The sequence below is a fragment of the Eleginops maclovinus genome, chromosome 20, assembly GCF_036324505.1.
Source record: "Eleginops maclovinus isolate JMC-PN-2008 ecotype Puerto Natales chromosome 20, JC_Emac_rtc_rv5, whole genome shotgun sequence".
NCBI lineage: Eukaryota > Metazoa > Chordata > Actinopteri > Perciformes > Eleginopidae > Eleginops > Eleginops maclovinus.
Window position 1 is genome coordinate 14,488,577 of NC_086368.1, and position 18,715 is coordinate 14,507,291.

The 18,715-nt window shown below is 38.8% G+C and overlaps 3 protein-coding genes across 5 annotated transcripts; 1 reads left to right on the forward strand and 2 right to left on the reverse strand.

The window, feature by feature from the left end:
- Positions 1-3,289: 3,289 nt before the first annotated feature.
- apof (apolipoprotein F) lies at positions 3,290-6,104 on the reverse strand. Its single transcript, XM_063909998.1, has 2 exons — positions 5,849-6,104; positions 3,290-5,215 (listed from the first exon to the last, which is right to left on the reverse strand). Exon 2 carries the CDS (start codon positions 5,181-5,183, stop codon positions 3,885-3,887), a length of 1,299 nt encoding a protein of 432 aa, XP_063766068.1. The 5' UTR covers positions 5,184-5,215; positions 5,849-6,104; the 3' UTR covers positions 3,290-3,884.
- Positions 6,105-10,251: 4,147 nt separating this feature from the next.
- tac3b (tachykinin precursor 3b) lies at positions 10,252-12,573 on the forward strand. Of its 3 annotated transcripts, none has more exons than XM_063910414.1 (6): positions 10,252-10,299; positions 11,227-11,347; positions 11,482-11,593; positions 11,719-11,763; positions 12,058-12,319; positions 12,419-12,573. In XM_063910414.1, the coding sequence occupies exons 2-6, from the start codon at positions 11,231-11,233 to the stop codon at positions 12,435-12,437; spliced, it is 555 nt and encodes a 184-aa protein (XP_063766484.1). In that variant the 5' UTR covers positions 10,252-10,299; positions 11,227-11,230; the 3' UTR covers positions 12,438-12,573. The 3 variants fall into 3 exon arrangements, with proteins under 3 accessions (XP_063766484.1, XP_063766485.1, XP_063766486.1); XM_063910415.1 differs by lacking the exon at positions 10,252-10,299 and adding an exon at positions 10,346-11,063; XM_063910416.1 differs by lacking the exon at positions 10,252-10,299 and having other exon boundaries at positions 10,346-11,347; positions 12,259-12,319.
- c1galt1lb (core 1 synthase, glycoprotein-N-acetylgalactosamine 3-beta-galactosyltransferase 1, like b) lies at positions 12,551-18,237 on the reverse strand. The gene is made up of 4 exons (XM_063910412.1): positions 17,607-18,237; positions 17,007-17,270; positions 15,860-16,524; positions 12,551-14,938 (listed from the first exon to the last, which is right to left on the reverse strand). The coding sequence occupies exons 2-4, from the start codon at positions 17,224-17,226 to the stop codon at positions 14,630-14,632; spliced, it is 1,194 nt and encodes a 397-aa protein (XP_063766482.1). The 5' UTR covers positions 17,227-17,270; positions 17,607-18,237; the 3' UTR covers positions 12,551-14,629.
- Positions 18,238-18,715: the final 478 nt, after the last annotated feature.

The window sequence follows — 18,715 nt, forward strand, 5'->3', positions numbered from 1 at the left end:
TATCACCAGCCTAATATGCGTATATCAATCTGTGTCTTCACACAATATCAAGTAACTTATTATTTACAATTTCTTCAAATGAAAACTTAAAAATGTGTGGACGTTATAACATAACAACAGACATTTTGGTTTCTCTTAGAAAAGAGAAACCAAAATGTTTCATATAAAAAATGTAGCTGTAATAAATTACAAATGCTGTTTAAGCTTAAAATATTAATCAAAATCATAGACTGCATTTTTGTTTAATAAATCATGTGTCTACCTACTGCATTACAAATAAATGTATTTAAAATAAAGAAGAATTAGAGTAACCTAAATATAAACCAGAGAGAAAATTAATTCAGTACATCTACCTATAATATATAGATTTTTATTTCAAAATGTATCAATACACTGTAATTCTGTTTATAATCGCTATTTCTTTTTAAAGTAATTATAATAGAATACAGTTTTTTTGTTGTATTGTGATTATGTACTGTCCTTACATGTAAGCTGATACTCCAGAAGCCTGTGTGTCATATTCCTCTACTGTAGCCTTGTGTTTATTTTTAAATTAACATGCAAGTAAACTTTTATCTTCTTTTATCTGAAGGGAAAACAGATGATGTCAAAGAGACCCTGCAGTCCATGCAGAAGGACAGACTGTCAGTTGGACACTGGGTTGGAAAGTACCAGCAGAACCATAAGAAGAAGCGTGAGAAACGCCGGCTGAAAGCAGAGGCTCAACACGCAGCATACATCGCCTCCAAGAGCTATGGCCCCCAGCATTCCCTGCTGAATGGACTGTTGGTCTGGTCCATCTTCTAAAATAAGCAGCTTCAAATCCAGATCCTTCAGATTTCACTTTATTGTAGTTGGTATTTACCTTGTTTCTTTGTTTTCATTATTGTTTTTGCTTAAAGTGTTCCTTGTAAAACATCAGATTGTTCTGTCTACTCTCTTAAAATAAGGTTGGTTGAGATGTGGGGAAATATACTGAGGTGCAGAGGTAGTAAGTAACTAAGTACTTTACTCAAGTACTTTACTTAGTACAATTTTAAAGGTATTTGTACTTAACTTGAGTATTTCCAGTTTATACTACTTTGTACTTCTACTCCCCTACAATTCAGAGGTAAATATTGCTATTACTCCACTACATTTATGTATTACCTTTAGTGACTTTGCTGATGTAGCTTAATGATAAACAATAAGATCAACACTTAAAATAACGTTAGATACATCTGGATTGATTCCAAATTCTACCCAGCTTGAAAAACACAAAAATACATGAATATTTATATCAAAAACAAATAATATACAGTATATGATTCTGATAATGGGCAATCTGCAAAATTAGTATTTTTACTTTTGGTACTTTAAGTTCATTTAGATACAAATACTTTCGTACTTTCACTTGAGTAATATTTTAATTGCAGGACTTTTTACTTGAAACAAGAGTGTTGCTACACTCTGTGTTAAGTACTTCTTCCACCTCTGGCATTGATAGCAAATAGTGTGTTTGGAAAGGTGGTTAAGAACTGTAGAGGTGAAAAGGCAGAAATGTTTTTATTTACATTCCTTCATCTCTGCAGGGAGCTTTACTTTCTTCTTATAGGACATTTTGTATTTTTGAATCAGCTGCAGGCATGTGGGACCTTTAACAGGCTTTGAAAAGTCAGTTATTCATATTAATCTACCCCTAGTCCATTAGCATCAACCTATGCAAAGTGGTAAAGATTATTATACCCTGAAATGTCAGTGTTGGGAAGGATACTTTCAAAACGTATTCCGTTACAGAATACAGAATACATGCCCAAAAATGTAATTTGTAACGTATTCCGTTACATTAGTCAATCTGAGTAACGTATTCTGAATACTTGGATTACTTCCACATTGAATTGCATTTTATACGTGTAGGAATATGCCCATCAAATCCTGCTTACTAAACAGCCCTATTCTGGTGTGTTCTTCTGTTCCAATTGGCTGAATGTGTTAGGTCCAAGTCACCCTGAAAGTGCAATATATTATAATTTTCTGTAGAGGAACAAAGAAATGTCCAGAAAATGTGCCCTGAACAAAGACTAAGAGTATGTTAACACAAAATATGTTTTGCTTGGTTAAAAAAAAAGAAGAATTGACCAGTTTTCCCATTCAGTTTCTTTATTTACTCAGCTGTTAAAAGTGGGAAAATAGAAAAACATAAAATACTCTGTTTCTGTTCAGAATTTGCATTTCTGCTGTTTTCAAGACACTGGAATGCTTCCTCTAAAATAAAGAAAGACATCAAGAGCACAAATAAATAACACTGAAATTGTTTTATGCTGGGAAGAATGAAGAGGATTAATGTAGGCCTATACATATGTGTAAAACCATGTGGAAGCATTTAAACATATAAAAAGCTTCCACAGTAGCATTACTAACAAGTACCTGAACTAGCAGACAGATTTTTTTGTGTTTGTAGTCCCGAACTGCATACTACAAAAATCTAACCACTGTCTAAGCTAACACAAGCTAATTTTAGCTAACGTTAGCTAGCATGTCAAACAGGGCTAGTCAGACTCTTTCAATGGCTCCGGGGCTAGTAAATCAGCACATTAAGTAGTATATAGAATGAAAAGTTGCTCATAACTGATACAACTATTAAATAGCAAGATGACCAGTAAAACTACAGCAGACGACAACCCCCGGATAAGTAAAAAAAAACGAACTTACTTTAAGATGCTTCTTCAGGTTGGAGGTGGAGTCTTTGGACGCTGAAAGGAGGTTGGTTGCTGGCAAGCAGAGGTTGCACTGCACAGTTATATTTGGTTCTCCCTTCTCTTTCTTTAATGTGAAATGCTGTTTGAATTTCCATGTAAGAAACGCATTCCTGCCCTGGCTCTGTTGGGCCGGCTCCGGCTCAAGCTCTACCTCTAGCTCCTGCTGTTCCTCTTCGGACTTCATGGTGACTGATCACGCAAACAATCGTTCGTTTTCATGTTGGGGTTGGGGCTTCTGGGAAATGCATTAATTTATTTAGAGAGTGAACAAACTCGTGAAATAGAGAAGTATCGTCATGTAATCCATTGATTTCAACAATGTAACTGTATTCTGAATACCATCCATTTAAATCGTAACTGTAACGGAATACAGTTACTCATAATTTGTATTCTGAATACGTAACGCCGGTACATGTATTCCGTTACTCCCCAACACTGTGAAATGTACACTTTATAAAAAAAAATGTTTATGCACACCATGACTATATACTGTAAATAAATATAATAAATACATAAAACACATACAAACAATTTATCACTGAAAGTCACTGTTAGGTTTAAATGTACACTTTATTGACCTTTTAAACAAAGAAACAGCATATATAACAACAATATTTATATCTCAGTCTATTGTCCCTGCATTTAACACCAGAGGTGGGAATATGACTGACCTGACAAAATGTTTTCACGGATAGGAAGAAAACAACAAGAGTAAACGAAAATAAGATACTTAATGGAAACCAAAATGAAAGTCTTGAGGATTAAAGGTTTAATTTCCTGAGACCAGTTCTTCAAACGTTGCTGCTTACTATGTTTCACTATTTTAGTCATTATCCAAAATAGTTGCTTTCTAATGCAGAAATGTTCAAAATGTACTTCATGACCTGGTTTATATTTTGTTGATATTATTGACAGAGTTTATTTTTGAGTTAGGACTTTTCAGAACTCAGAAAGAAAATCACTTTTGGTCAGATGTGTAGTGTAATGTGTAATGTAATTCACTTTTTACTGTAACTGAAATTTCAATTAAATTCTAAAAAACCGTAAATGTCTAAACTTCTTTACAAAAAAACAAACCAATATGTTACTCAATATGTTAGCGATATTTATTGCTTAAGTGTTGCAGGCTGATTTATCGACCCCAGTCTACTCGACGGTGATGACACCGTCCTCCCAGCTGAACTGGTTCACCAGCACATCATCCTCCTGCTTCATGGAGTTGAGCAGATACTTGACGCCAGCTTTCACACCGGTCTTCATCCCTGCCCCAAGCGCATAGCCTGCCACCCCCGCAGTACCCCCTGTGGCTACCATGAGAGCATCGGTGCCGAGGTCGACGGCGCTTAGGATGGCTCTCTCCTTGGCTGTTGCAGAGCAGTTGACTGAGGCGTAGTACACAGCTGTGCCAAGGTTGTAGAGGGTGCTGACTGCAGGGATCCACTCCACCACGTTATACACACGCTGCTCGCTTTTGTTAATGCATCTTCTCTCGGGGCTGCGTTTCAGCCGCCCACCTGAAACAGCAGAGATCCAAACATCCTCATATGTGCTGCACTGATGGATCCAACATTCAGACGCTGTGGATTCAGAGGGCAGGACACGACTGCCTTTCTTAAACACTGCCTGGAACTTCCCAGGTTTGAGTCCATTGCTGGTCACACCCGCACACAGGACTCCCAGCCTCTCACAGGAGCTCACAGCCTCCTGTAGATCACCTGTGGCTCCTTCCACTGCTGCTCCTGCCAGCATGGTTCCCCTCACCCTGCTCCAACCCTCACAATGACCCTCCTGTTTGGAGGAATCTTCACCCACCATGGCCAGCTGCTGGATGTTAAACATCACAGCCTCTATGTGGCGCCCTGCTTCATCCCTCTCATATGCAGGGGCAGGCGTGGACTTGCTCATCCTCCTTTCCATCAGACCCTCTACCTCCATCAATAGCTCCTCTGCGTCAGCCACTCCTAAAAGGTCGTACAGCTTGAGTACCAAGGTGTGGGCCTCCTGAGGGCAGCCTGCCACCAGCAACACGGGCACTAAAGAGAGACCCAGGAGCTCCTGGGGGAACATGGAGGATGACGGGTCGTCCACTGTGCTGGCAGACAGCAGCTCTTCACATCTTACATTCCCCTGGATGTGGAGATGATCTTGAATCTGCCCAACAAGCTTTGCCTTCAGCACTGATGTTATATTTTGGGCAGATCGAACTCTCTCCTCTTTTTGTTCAACCCATAATACTGGATCAGGTTTTTTTGCAGATGGGACATCAAGTTGGGATTTGAGGTGAGATGACTTATCCTGTTTGGCTGTCTCCTCTCCTGCCTCATTGTAATCTACTCCTGGAAGAGGAGTGTTTCTCAGCGCCAGAGAAAGAGGGACCCTACAGAAAGCCTCTTCATTCAGCAAGAGCTGGATCACTATCAGCCACTTCAACTTTGAGAACATCATTCCAGTCTTGTTAGAGATTTTCTCCTCCAAAGCTATTATGTTTAACACAAGAGAACAAAAAAGGAAAAACAACCGAATGAGTTATCTTTGTTCTCATATTCCTGCAGTCAAGTGTGTTTGTCTCTTACACTCACGCAGAGATTACTGGATTTATGCTAGAAAGTTTTTGGGCTGCACCTGTTTCACACTACACACTAAGCAAATCTCTCATTTTGTAACATATCTAGTGTAACAATTATTGATTGTATGTGTGTATTGTATGATTTCAGAGTTTAAATCCTGCCCTCCCGCAAAAACGCTCATTAGAAGTGTATTAGACTACATGATGAGAAATTATAATATCTTCTTCAGGAAGATTGATGACGAACAGTTTGTCTCTTCATGACTTATAAGTTATGAGTGAAAACCTTTCCAGTGTCAAGATTCTCACATCCGGCCACAGTGACATATATAGTACAACCACACATTTCAAACACAAATAAAAGCTACATTTGAAAGGTTTTTAAACATTTTTTAACAATGCAACACATCCCAACATGAAGCCTGAACATTGTTTTTTCCCCCTGAACAAACTACAACTAAAAACAGAAATGTTGTTCTAACCAAAACCCTCGTATTTTTATTTAGTCTTTGCATCCATTGGCAGCTATGCGTCTAGCACTTACCTTAAAACAGTCAGATGTGGAGCCCAGAGTGCAATAGAGCAACAAAGATGGCTTCAGTTTGCAGGATGCTTGTTCCTTTTTCTCTCAAAACATGCATACCGATCTTCTTTCTTTTTGCCTCCAATGAGAATCTCCTTCTTTACACATGACATCCCACAGCCCTCCCTTTGTCTCATCTGTCTTTCAACTCCCTCTTCTCTGCGGCCTCATTGCTCAACAGGGAGATCGGGGCTTGAATATTGATTCACGTGGGGAAAGTCCATGTGTTCTTAGGCAGTTTTGTTTGCCTGCCCTGCTATCCTCTCATCCCTCCCCCGGCCCTCTGCTCTTGCTCAGTGGCTATGTTTTGTTTCTGACCCAAATACTTGAAAGAATTCTCCCCTCATGCCGTGAGCAAATTTATCTCTTACACAGTCAAGACAAGGGAAGAAAACAGGGGGCTATCTGAGGTAAAGACTGAAATGTAACTAATAAAATAGGTTTTAAAATATAAACAAAACTCCATTTCATAATAGATGTCATTTTGTTACTGTAGAATTTCTCACTGTCCATTTGTTGTCGTTTTTGTAATCTAATGCATAACTTTGCTGTTCTTACTTCCTATAGAAAAAGGCTTCCTTTATTTTGTGAAGCCCCATTCGCTCGCACCAAGACTTTGTACAAGTCCATCACTTTGGCTCCCAGAATAGCATGACTTTACCCTTGGGCAGGCTGTTGCTGTCGTATGAAAATGTCTAAAAATTAAGGTTCAAAAGGAAAGAGCCTATTTTCTGATGATTATATTTTTTTTTACCTCTGGACGTAGGACAATTTTGAACACAGGAACACTCCTAAATCAGCTTCCAAAATGTAGATTCATGGTTTGCATTGGATAGCAATGATGCATCATTATACATTATGAATACATCTCTGTTTAAAGTCAAGTCTACAACTATAGTCTAAGGGAATGCAGAATGTAATTATTATTTCCAAAATAAAATAAACCATGTGAGAGAGCAGCAGGCTAATTCAAGAACACATTTTCATTGCTTGCCAAAAGCCCACAACAGCACAAAAACCTGTATTAGAGGAAACGTATTTCATGTTCATCAGTCTTACCCCCTTCCTGCTCTATGTGGCTTCTGAAGGAGATTATTTTTGATGTGTGGTAGCTGCTTGACCATCAGCGGAGGCTTTTTCAATAGCCCTAGATCTTTTTGTTGTATAATCAATATTTCGTCCTCCTCACAGTATCTCTGACTGGACCGGCAAATACATGAAGCAAAAATTCTATTTCTGGTCAAATATTGCCATCTATAGGTCGATCTGCCCTGAGAATGGCTTTAGATAGAGGAAGAGCAATCTACTGTTATACAAAGATAGATATCAGCTCTATATAAACTTTTTTTTTTCCTATGTCAAGCTATTCCAAAATGATATACATATTTAAGGCATTCTGCTACTTCAAACTTCTGTAAAAACTGCATAAAGAAACTGAAAATGGGAAATGTCGGGAGCATGACCATGGACAACCCTACAATGTGAGCAGGGCCATTTAGCTTACAACTTCTAAATGGATAAATTCTGTCTTATTCTTTATTAATTATGTTCTTTTCTAACGTTGGTTCCACCAAAATGAGGATAAGAAAAAATCTGACAGCTTGCAGGGGTGGGATGATGGCTTACACAGTTATTTCTGTTGGGAACGATGCAGAAGTGACACTATCTAATAGCTAGCAATTGTGTAAGATCACCAAACTTAATTTAAAAAATGACAATTAAATTCCTCCCCTAACAGGAGAAATTAATTTAGTTATCAATCGGGAAGTCATACCCACAAAAAAGCCACCTAAAATGCAATATATCAGAGGATATTTAAAATGTGTTTAATTAAAGTTCTCACTTTAGCCTCCTCAATTTTGTGAGACTGAAATTATTTTAATCGCACTTGCTGAGTTGTGTTTTTTTCCTTTCCTTTTTACATTTTGTATCACTATAATGAACATGTATAACTAACATGCTTAGTACTTATTCTAAATATGCTTACATCTTAAATGTATTGTCAACATGGATATTAAATCCTTAAAGTGACACACAAAAGCAAAGTGTGTCTTCATCTACAGTTTCAGAAGATTAAATGTTAAGTACAGAACTACCCACCTCTCGTTTTGTCCTATACACTTTTGTTTTGTGGCTGGATCCTAACATTGCAACCTCCATTGCAAAAATTACAGGATTCCTTTGGGATAACTATCAGGGCTTGTCCCAGATCAAAGAAGAGTGTGTGTGTGTGTTTACATAGTACAAATATTTTGTTTGGGGACCATCTTACCGCAAGGTTTACTCTTCTGGAGCTCCTTTAAGTACAATTTTGAAGTACTTGCACTTTACTTGAGTATTTCAATGTTTTGCTATACTTTGTACTTCTATTAACCTACATTTAAGAGGTAAATTGTGTAGTTTTATTCCACTACATTTATTTTATGTAATACTTTAGTTACTTTACAGATTTTGATTAATGATGTGAAATATAATCAACACTTAAATCAGACTTTAATTACACCTGGAGTAAATTCACAAGCTACCCTGCAATACACACAGTCCTTAAATCTAGCTGCACTTTTACCAGCTTTAACAGCTCTTTATTGATCAATAATTATAATTAAAGCATTTAATATATATATTATTCTGAAATGGACCAATCTGAAAAATGAATACTTTTACTGTCGGTACCTTAACTATATTGCGATGCTAAAACTTTTTTACTCTGACTTGAGTAACATTTGAATGCAGGACTTTTACTTGTAAGAGTATTCCTACTATACACTCTGGTACTTCTACTTTTACTCAAGTGAAAGATCTAAGTAGCCTACTCCTCCCATTTCTGGAGAAAACAAGAAACAGTTTTTCCAGTTTGTCCTGAGTGACGAGGAAAGCCTGCATTACAGTTTCCTGTGGTTAAAAGACACAAGCGCGCGCGCGCGCGCGCGCACGCGCACACACACACACACACACACACACACACACACACACACACACACACACACACACACACACACACACACACACACACACACACACACACACACAGGCTCCTCTTATAACCCGTATTAGCGATCTGTTTTATTATAGTCACAATAAAGTCATGGAAGTGTGTCAATAAACCAAGATGATTGCAGTGCAATAAAAAGAGAGAGTTTTATCGGAGTCTCAGTCCTTCTCACACGATATCTTACATGGCCAGGTTAAGTTCACATTGCTGCTCCTAAAGAACAATACGGTTAACCTGGCCTGCAGTTTTATATACAGTATATAAATGAAGCCATCTTAAATTAAGTGTTCCAGTTTACTTCAAATGTAAGTAAAAATGAGCTTGGTTAATGACACATGGGTAGATAGTTAAAGGTCAAGTTACAGTTTTGTGGGACAGAAAGATCTTTGCTGTTCAAATATGAACAGCATAAATTCCAGTGAAACGTCAAACCTTTTGAGTGTTTGTTTGTGGAAGGAGAGGGTCACCCAAGGCTTTCTGTTTGCCCTTTCATTGATCCACAGAGTGTGGGAGTTTATTGGGCTCACTGCTGGTACAAACCAGTCATTGATGCTGAAGACAGGATAGCAATATCCGCCTGCAGGGCGTACGCTGTTCACAAGTCCAGTACACACACATAGGCACATAATATGGTTAATTTGCTCGTGGGAAACATGCACCACACACACACACACACACACACACACACACACACACACACACACACACACACACACACACACACACACACACACACACACACACACACACACACACACACACACACACACACACACACACACACACACACACAGTTATATCAAGCAAAAACAATGATTATGTACAGTATACAACAGATAGTATGAGGCTACAGTATATCAGTCTATAATTCATTCATCTTATAAAAAGTTGCCAATTAATATTATATATCCAGATTTACAAAGCATTTCTTGATAAACTGTCATACTGTTTCCTTTAATACGGTACTTTTTTACCGTATTACTGTGCTCACTTGTCATTAGCATATTATGAGGTTTTTATGTTTGTATATTACAATTGTAAACTCGATCTTAAGACTTCTTACTGATTACATTTGGTGTGTGTATCAAGTTTTCACACTCACTAGGTCGACGTTTAATGTATCCCCAGCAAACGCATTTGGATTAGGCTTTGTGATTATTACAATAATGACTTTATTAAAAAAATAAAATGAGACTAATGAAAAAGATGCTACAAACTGTGTATATGTGTGTGTGTGTGTGTGTGTGTGTGTGTGTGTGTGCATGTGTGTGCAGGGGTGGAATGGGGGTTTGGGTGGAGCAATAATTTGATTACAAATTAGCTCAAGTCCTATAATAACTGAGAAAGAAGCTACTGAGCGGTCAGACGTACCATTGCTTTTACTGTTGAGTTAGATCAAGACTTCCTACACTGTTACCAGGTGAGGTTTTCATGTTGTTTTCTTTCATTTGCGCTAAATAATTGTGATAAAGGAGCTTAACATTTAGAGATTTAACTATTAATTAAGAGATATATATTAGGATGCTTTCTGATTAAATGCCTTCATCTTATTTTTCTCTATAATATTTGCATCATTAACTGAATTATACAGTTTTAACGGAATGTGTGGACCTATAGCAGTGTTTTCAAATGCATGTTTATACAGATAAATACATGTTTTAAATCAGTTGGGAGTACCTGACACCCTTTGGTGTTGAGCCTGATTGTGAGCGTGGCCTACAAAAACATTCTATATTATATGGTATGCCAATACTTTCTCTATGAAACTAACAATGATTTGATATGATAAGCGGGAAGTGCTGCTGTGATGGGAGTATTATTGTCAGTTGTAAGGCACACAGTGGAAGCAGGCTATTACATCCTTCAAAGTTCACAGAGAAAAATAAACCAGTGTTCTTAAGTCCACAACATGTGTTTGTGTTACAATAAATGGAAAGTAATTATAGTGACATGATAAAAAAGACAAACAGTTGAACAAACAGGATGTGGTCATTGCGAGGTGTCATACTGACTGAATGGAGGACTTTAAACATGACTGACGGTAAGAAACGCCTAGTTTAGTTATAGATGGCAGTAAATGGCTCAGACTCAGTCAAATATGTCTCACATAACATGAATTGATCATTGAGAGGCACCACTATAGCTTATAAGTTCATAGTTTTAAGACATGTCACCTACATGATGGTAAGAAAGTATAGAATCTTTGAACTTATACTGTAGATAAGATTGTTCAGTTAAGGTTGGTCAGAGAACATTTGTACATAAGAAACAACATAGTTAAGAATTGTGGGAAACTAACCCTCAGTTTTCAGTTATGTGCAGGCTTTGGATTTGATTTTCATTTCAGAGTCATGGAGAAAACCCCAATCTGCCGCTGCTCTCTCACCTCGCTGATTTCTTTAATCGTCCTGGTCTTATTTCCTCTGATGTCTGAATGTAAGGTGGACACCTACACATCACGGAAAGAGGTAAGACTACATACATTCATATAAAACTCGCAAAATACGGTGAGTTGTGCAGTGACTCTTCAGTTAAAAGTAACAGTTTTTCAAAACATTTTACAGAGGAAAGCTGGTGTTCAAAATAATGTTTTGTATTTTAGGCTACGCCCGAGTGCTGCCGTGTTAGAGGAGATGCAGGGTTGAAGAAATCTAAAGACGTGGACTATGACAGCTTTGTGGGTCTAATGGGGAGAAGTGCTGCTCATCCAAACAGTGAGTGACTCCCTCACTTTTGATTTACTCTGTATTCAATGTGTTTACTTGTTGGTTTCACAACTCTTTTTGAAGGTGAAATGTATTATTAATATTATTATTGGCCTTTTCTTCATCTTATGCAGGACGCATGGCGCACACTCTCACTGATGTGTTTGGGCGAATAACTGGTGAGTGGCAGCTGACCATTAAAAAGTGGCTTACTGTGTATCAGGTTTATACTGCTGACAACCCTCTAGATGTTTATGACTTTTTAGGTGCTTATCTTGAAGAACTGGTTATGTTATAACATTTAAACATAGGTTATAATCCAAAATTTGCATGGGACTTATTCCAGTCTAAACTGGACTCTATTCAGCTGCTCTGTCATCAAACTGTGGGGAATAAAAACACAAAATCCCACAGGCCTCTGCACCATGAAAATCTACTTTCCATAATCATTAACTGACGTTTATCACATTCAGAGCGGCGCGCCAACAGAGGACCGATCAGAATTTATTCAGTGCCTATAAAAGGTCAAAGCCGGATGCACAAGTTTGAACTGCTGTCCCACACCCAGTCTGCTCCGCGCACCGCTGACGTTCAGGAACTGTTTAACATAAAGGCGATAAAAGTTCTCTGCGTTGGACAAACTGTGACACATTTCTGCTCATTTAATGCAACAGGAAAAGCTTGTCCGTGTCCCAGGCGGTATTTACCCACAAGGAGCGACAAATATGCACTACGGTAGGTAGAGTTAAGCACCTCGGTTAAACACTTTCCATTCAGATAAATGACAAGACAAAAGTGTCGCTGAACCTTTTTCTGATCTCATTCTCTACTCAGGTTCCAACGCTTTGTGTAGGGGGAAATGTAATGACCCCTTGGAAATATTAACATGCATGAAGGAATTTCTACTGTCACTGGAAAATGATCTGAGATGTTACACCATGTAGAAAACGTAATACAGAACAAATGTACAATAAAATATGTATTTATTTATAGTGATTAAAGTAGCATTGATTGACAATGATACTTCACACTGATCTCATGTGCTGACACTCACACAAAACCATTTACACACTAAACTGGATCGACTCAATTAAGACTCCAATAGCAACATAAATACTTTTCAAATATAAATACAGTTCTGTACACCCTTCCCTCGGATACAATTTAGATGTTGGGAGTAGATTGTCAAGGACTGAAAGTGTTGTATCACTAGCATCAGAAACCAAAGGTGGAGGTTTGGGCACCAAAGTCCTCAAATATCATTCTATTTCAAATTAATTTCAAAAGGATCCATTTTGAGTACCTTGTTGATTTGGTTTAAACTGGACAGGTCCTTTTAAAAAAAAAGAAAACTGAACATGCTGTGTGCTCATGTACAGAAGGCGAGTAAACACGAACAAAAGGCATTAAATACCTCAAACATCTTAATCTGTGAAGGACTACAAGAAGTTTAAGTGGTTAAAAACAAAAACAGCAATTATAATTATAAACACTCAAAAGTGCATTTCATTCTCTCATACATTGACAATTGTGTTCTGCTTGAATCATCACTGAATCCTGCCTGATTCCTAAAGCCAGTTTCTGTATTTGGTAACTGCTTAATCACACGGCCAATGTAATTATTTGTTTGGTGTGATTAGTTTTAAATATACAAAAGCTCTGGTCAACCCAAAATTGAAAAAAAGAAATTCACAACATTGTTGAACGAGTAATCGCTGGCTTGTACTAAGGCCATGCTTATTACTTTGGAAGGATTCAATAAAACGACAGTCTATCTGAAAGCATCGCTCTCATCAGGGTAAAGTCACAGTGCAGAGTCATGTGTGCAGCTGACGGCTCAAACACTCCCACATTTACAAGGCACAAGCTGATGAGTCATTTAAGAGATGAAGGGAACTGGGAAGTGTGTGTCTCCACTGACAGGTTCATGGAGCATGGGTAGGGAAGCGTGCAACACAGGCTGTTTGGAGAAGGGTGCATTTCAAGATAAAGAAAGGCAAACTGCTTCCCTGTGCAGGTGTGTCTTATCACCACAGATGGAATTTAGGTCAAACTAACACAAGGTCGGGAACAGACACACATCATGAAAGTTTAAAATAAAGTGAACATACATCAGTTAGAAACAAACAAGAGGCACCCGGATATTACTTCATTATTACCCAAAATGACACATTTTGACCAGCCTGCCTTCAGTCTGATGTCATCCCCCTCTGAGAAATCTTTGGCTGGACTGTATACATTTAGTCTTTTGGACCATTCATTTAAAACGTCATGGTCAAATCATGTATGTCCATTAGCCGTAGAGAAATAGGAACTAAACTGCTTTACTTTGTTTCTATAGTTTGTGGGGTTTTGGGACGGGTGTAATGTGTTTAACTTGTTCTGTTCATTTAACACATGAATGCAGCATGAAACAAGTTTGGGAGGCAACCAACTGTGACTTCAAAAGAAACTCCTAAACCTAAAAGGCTTGTTTGAATGATTGTACACGGTGAGGCACTTTGATTTAAATGTAATTAAATATGTTTGATACTTGCTGTCTGGTTCGCTTAAGACATAAAATTGGGTCTCATTGTCTTGAAAGGCCGACAGTGCATTAAGTCAAACAACCCCAAAACGAAGACCTGTCTCGCTGTAGACAGTGGTAAAACAGATTGTCCAGTTCATCTGAATTAACTGGTTTTGTAAAATACTTGGTTCCCATACCAGTTTCACACGGTTTAAAAAAGTGCTTTAGTTCGTTTCCAAATAAAAGCAGTTTAAAAGACAGCTATTCCCAATTTAAAAAGTAAATGTTAAAAACACCTAATACACCCGAAAAGAAAAGAAAAAGTCATAAACCACCTCGTAGCCCTATACCAGTCTTTTGTTCACAATTCACATTAGAGCAGTCCTTCAGCAACGCATACGAATGTGGGGACAGTTCAAATCAAAATGGACTGTCTTTCTACCTCTGTATTAATCTAATCAAAGATTAAGAAACATTCAGAACCCACGTCCGCCGACCTGAAAAGATCAGTTCCTTTCACGCACGCATTCATACTCTTATTTTCCTGCTGGAGCAGGAGGGTGTTCCACAGCGGGAGGAGGAGGATCTGCATCCTGTTTCTTGTCAGTATTGGATGGATCGGCCCCCTCCACTATTACTTTCTCCCTAGAAATGTGTTCTTCCTTGCTTTCTGCAGCATCCAGGAAACTTGACTCCTTAATACTGTATCCTCGCGGGGTAGGGGGCTGGTAACGATATCTGTAGCCATAGGCACGCAGGTGATATGTGTAGTACTCCATCAAATACATATGTAATGCATTTACATAGTGGAAAGACACGGACACATCCGAGCAGCAGTTTGGACCCTGAGGAGGAAACAGAGTATGAGGTTATGAAAGATTATGGAGACAAAGCAATACATTTATGAGTGCTTTTAAAGAGTACATGTCAACACAATTGGGAAATACTTTTTTGTAAATATCACATTGCATATTATATACATGGCCATTCCCACATCTTCTTGAACATCAGATGTTCAAGCACTTTCAAGACCGAATGCCAACAAATACAAGGACCCGAGAGGTCTTGGTTTGAGACACAGACCAGAGTTAAGTTTCAAAGCATTGTGGGTTCTGTCTGGCTCTCACTGTAGTGTGGCTCAGCCAGTTAGCCCACTAAACATGTCAAGGGGAAAACGCTCTGCTGTCAATGACTTGGTTTTCAGCCTAACAATCTATGCTAATTCTATAGGCTACCTACCCGCCTTCATTCCACGTGGCTTAGCACTTTTTATTTGTTGTTGTTATTTTCTTCACTTGCTTGTAAAGCGTCTTTGAGCACCAGCAAAAGCACTATATAAACACCATGTATAATTATGCATTCTTACTGTGGCTCGGCCAGTTTGACCAGAAATAACGCAAAGCACCAAACGCTCTGAGACAGCATGTTTGTATCTACATACACCAGCACAGCATTGTAAGACCCAGACCATCTTAAGGAGAGAAAAATAAAAAGAATTCTAGTGCTGGACAGTGAATCTCACTTTAAACAGCCACCTTTCCTCTGAAACGACTGGCAGCAGAAGCAGGAAGAGAGATAAAGATAAGAGGGAAAAGCTGATACATATCCAAATATAAATATAACAATATGGATACAAGATGCATTCCAATGCCTGATATAAATGGGGCCAATATCCTTTCAAACATTAGCAGAACAGAAGTTGCATCATACCAGTGTGATAGCACGTTAACAGAAAGGAGAGAGTCTGCAGTGTTTGCTGCACTTGCCTCTGAGATGGGGTAGTAGCAGTAGCTCCAATACCAGAAGCTCTTAGGAAACTTGGAAGTGAGGTGCTGCTCTGGGACAAATGGGTGAAATGTCTCCCGATGTGATGAGTCTCTGGAGTCCCCTGCCAGCACCCCGACTTTCTCCATGCACTGCCCCATTGCCAGGTCCTCTACAGGGGTAGTGTGAGTGCACACTTTGCTATTAAATCCTTCCACATATCGCCGCAGTGCCTCTCTGCTCAACACATAGCCCGCACCTCCACTCATGTAGCCCTGCTTTGTGTAGGGCTTGAATCTTCGGCCAAAGTAAATTGGCTCTTCTGGCGTGTGGTTCGCAAGAATCCACCGCAGGTTGTCCACGACTACGTAGGTGTCATCATCTGCCTTGAGGAACCAATCCGCCTCGTGTGCATGATGCTCATAGGCATAATGGAAGGCCCTGATCGTTTTCCAGTACAGCTGGTCCCGACCCTCCTTTGTATTTAAGCCCACTGTGGGGAAGTCAGGGTCATCCACAGAGCTCATGAAGATCACAATATTGCAGTGCCGACTCCACGTGGACTTCACGTGACGAGTCTTCTTTTCCAGGTTCTTGGGTCCAGTCATCACCCAGCAAAGAATACGGACCTTTTTGTATAGTTCATCGGCCATTCTGCTGTCCTCGCCTAGGAAGGAGATATAAACATTAATATCACATTACGGGTGCTTATTACTTAAACAAAAAAATATCAGATTTCTGTTAAAAATAAATAAATACTTTAAATCTTTCATTTCTGTTAAACACAAAATAGATATACAAATCGGCTTACAAGTTTTGCCACAAGTTAAACTAGTATGTTTGTTAGAAGAGTCCAGATTAGAGTCGTCTTTCTTTGATAACTTTACCTGCTTACAAGTTGCATAAACAAGAAATAGCCGAAAGTCTATTGGGTAAAATACTTCATTGTTAGACTTTACAAAAATATTGTTCTGTACTTTAAAATGACTCAGTTTTGTAATAGTATCAGACCAAAAACCACAGACACTGTGGGCTACTATATGGGCTGAGAACAAGGAAGCTCAAACCTGATATAGTGACTCAATGGGGTTTGGTAAAATAAAAACAAAGGTTGCATTATTGTACACATAAAGATTCCATGTGGCGTACCTTTATGATGAGGGTGTTTCAGGTTAAAAAGAGCAGACCTGTCCTTCTTCCATACTTTCTTATCTTCGTCATTAAGCTGTTGCTGATAGTCATGGAATTTATCAACGTGCTGGGTTGACACAATTTTCTCCAACCACACCTGCCGCAGAAACACGTACAGAGTGAGGGTTCCCACCGCGAAACCCGCACAGAAGGACAGTCTGGATCCGATGGCCTTCATGCTGGACCCGGTGTCTCTCTGTCAGTCGTTCAACTCGGCAGGTGCTGGGTGAGACAATGAGGGAAGGTAATACACGTCACGAGTTTCACTACAATGGCCCAATTGTCACGTTGCTAACCTGTTGTCAAAACAGGTGGCACGACAAAGTGACAAGTAGTAGGTGCGCCACTCCCTGGTCTTTATTTGTACAACTTTTTTCCTTGAAGCTCCTATCTGAATATCCTATAAGTCTGTGTTCTTGTGTTTGTAAAGAACTGTCTTTCGTTTCCTCATATTCAGTTCTTCCTATGTTGTTTACCTGCATCTTCTGTATATTATCAATACATGTTTGACAGAAAATAGACAAACTTAAAAGAAAAGAACAGTTAAAAGAAACTCACCAGTGGTATTGCAGACACCATAGCAGCTGGATTATTTCGCAGTTACTCCATTTTATCAGGAAACATCAATTTTGAAAAGCGAAAGCTGAGCCAGGTTTTATCTCGACGTTGCGTAGTTTTTGTATCTCTATGAACGATAACTCCGCTCAGCTAGCCACACCAAAATGCTGCTAACAATTATCCCAGCAAGACTACCACAACGGAGATAAATACTCTTCTTGATATAAAAACACGACTGATAACAGCAGTTGTGGTCGTCGGCTCCTGGCCTGGGTGTTATCGTTAGCTAGCTGGCTAGTCCGTTAATTGTATCGACACTGCTAACTTCACTGCTAATCCTCCCTGTCGTGTCAACATAGCGGCTAAACGTAACTGAGCTATTCAGATCACCACGCAAACTGAAATGACTGTTAACTGGATTAACCTCTGCAGTTTCAACAACAACCTTCAGACTAAAACCAATATAAAAGTGCTCTAAAACGCTGCATAAACTACATCTAACTTATCTGACTGACTGACGTCTAAAGTCCAGTAAAAAAAACTTCTTCCGGTCAAGTAGCGCTATTTCAAAATAAAAGCTCAAACGTGTCCCAAACGTGTATTTACTGGGATTTTGGTAAATATACGCAAGCAGTATACCATTCACCTAAATTGGCTCCATGTCGACAAAAATAAAAATCTCTCGCATGTGTTTGCATGTAAAACCGAATTTGTTTTCATGTCAAAATAACAAATCGTTGCATCTAACATGCAGCACATTTGAAATTTTACCAAACTATGAAAACGATATGGCGTTCCTTATAAAGTAATAAAGTCCTATTCAAAAATACAATATTATATCTTGTCTTATTCTGGCTCTACAAATAACGCGTGCAGCCGAAGTGTGAGGATTGAAACCGCTACTGCAAATAATCTCGTCTGTTTTGGCATATCTTTGTTAGAGACAGGTTAAAGGGTTTTAAATCATTGATGTGCGTTTACCCTGATCCTCCGTTCGACACTTTAATTTAATGTGTGTCTCGTTGTTTTACTTGGCAATAACATACAAGAGCAATCTACATCATCTGAGAAGACAAATAGTTGTTTAAGAAAAGCCAATCTACACTTGA

Bases quoted from the DNA above. Each gene is read 5' to 3' on its own strand.
- tac3b (XM_063910414.1), top strand. From the start codon at position 11,231: ATGGAGAAAACCCCAATCTGCCGCTGCTCTCTCACCTCGCTGATTTCT. The intron at 11,348-11,481 runs GTAAGACTACAT...TTTGTATTTTAG, and splicing joins CCTACACATCACGGAAAGAG to GCTACGCCCGAGTGCTGCCG. The intron at 11,764-12,057 runs GTGAGTGGCAGC...TATCACATTCAG, and splicing joins TGTGTTTGGGCGAATAACTG to AGCGGCGCGCCAACAGAGGA.
- apof (XM_063909998.1), bottom strand. From the start codon at position 5,183: ATGATGTTCTCAAAGTTGAAGTGGCTGATAGTGATCCAGCTCTTGCTG.
- c1galt1lb (XM_063910412.1), bottom strand. From the start codon at position 17,226: ATGAAGGCCATCGGATCCAGACTGTCCTTCTGTGCGGGTTTCGCGGTG. The intron at 16,525-17,006 runs GTACGCCACATG...TCTCCTTCCTAG, and splicing joins GAAACACCCTCATCATAAAG to GCGAGGACAGCAGAATGGCC. The intron at 14,939-15,859 runs GCAAGTGCAGCA...TTTCCTCCTCAG, and splicing joins GCTACTACCCCATCTCAGAG to GGTCCAAACTGCTGCTCGGA.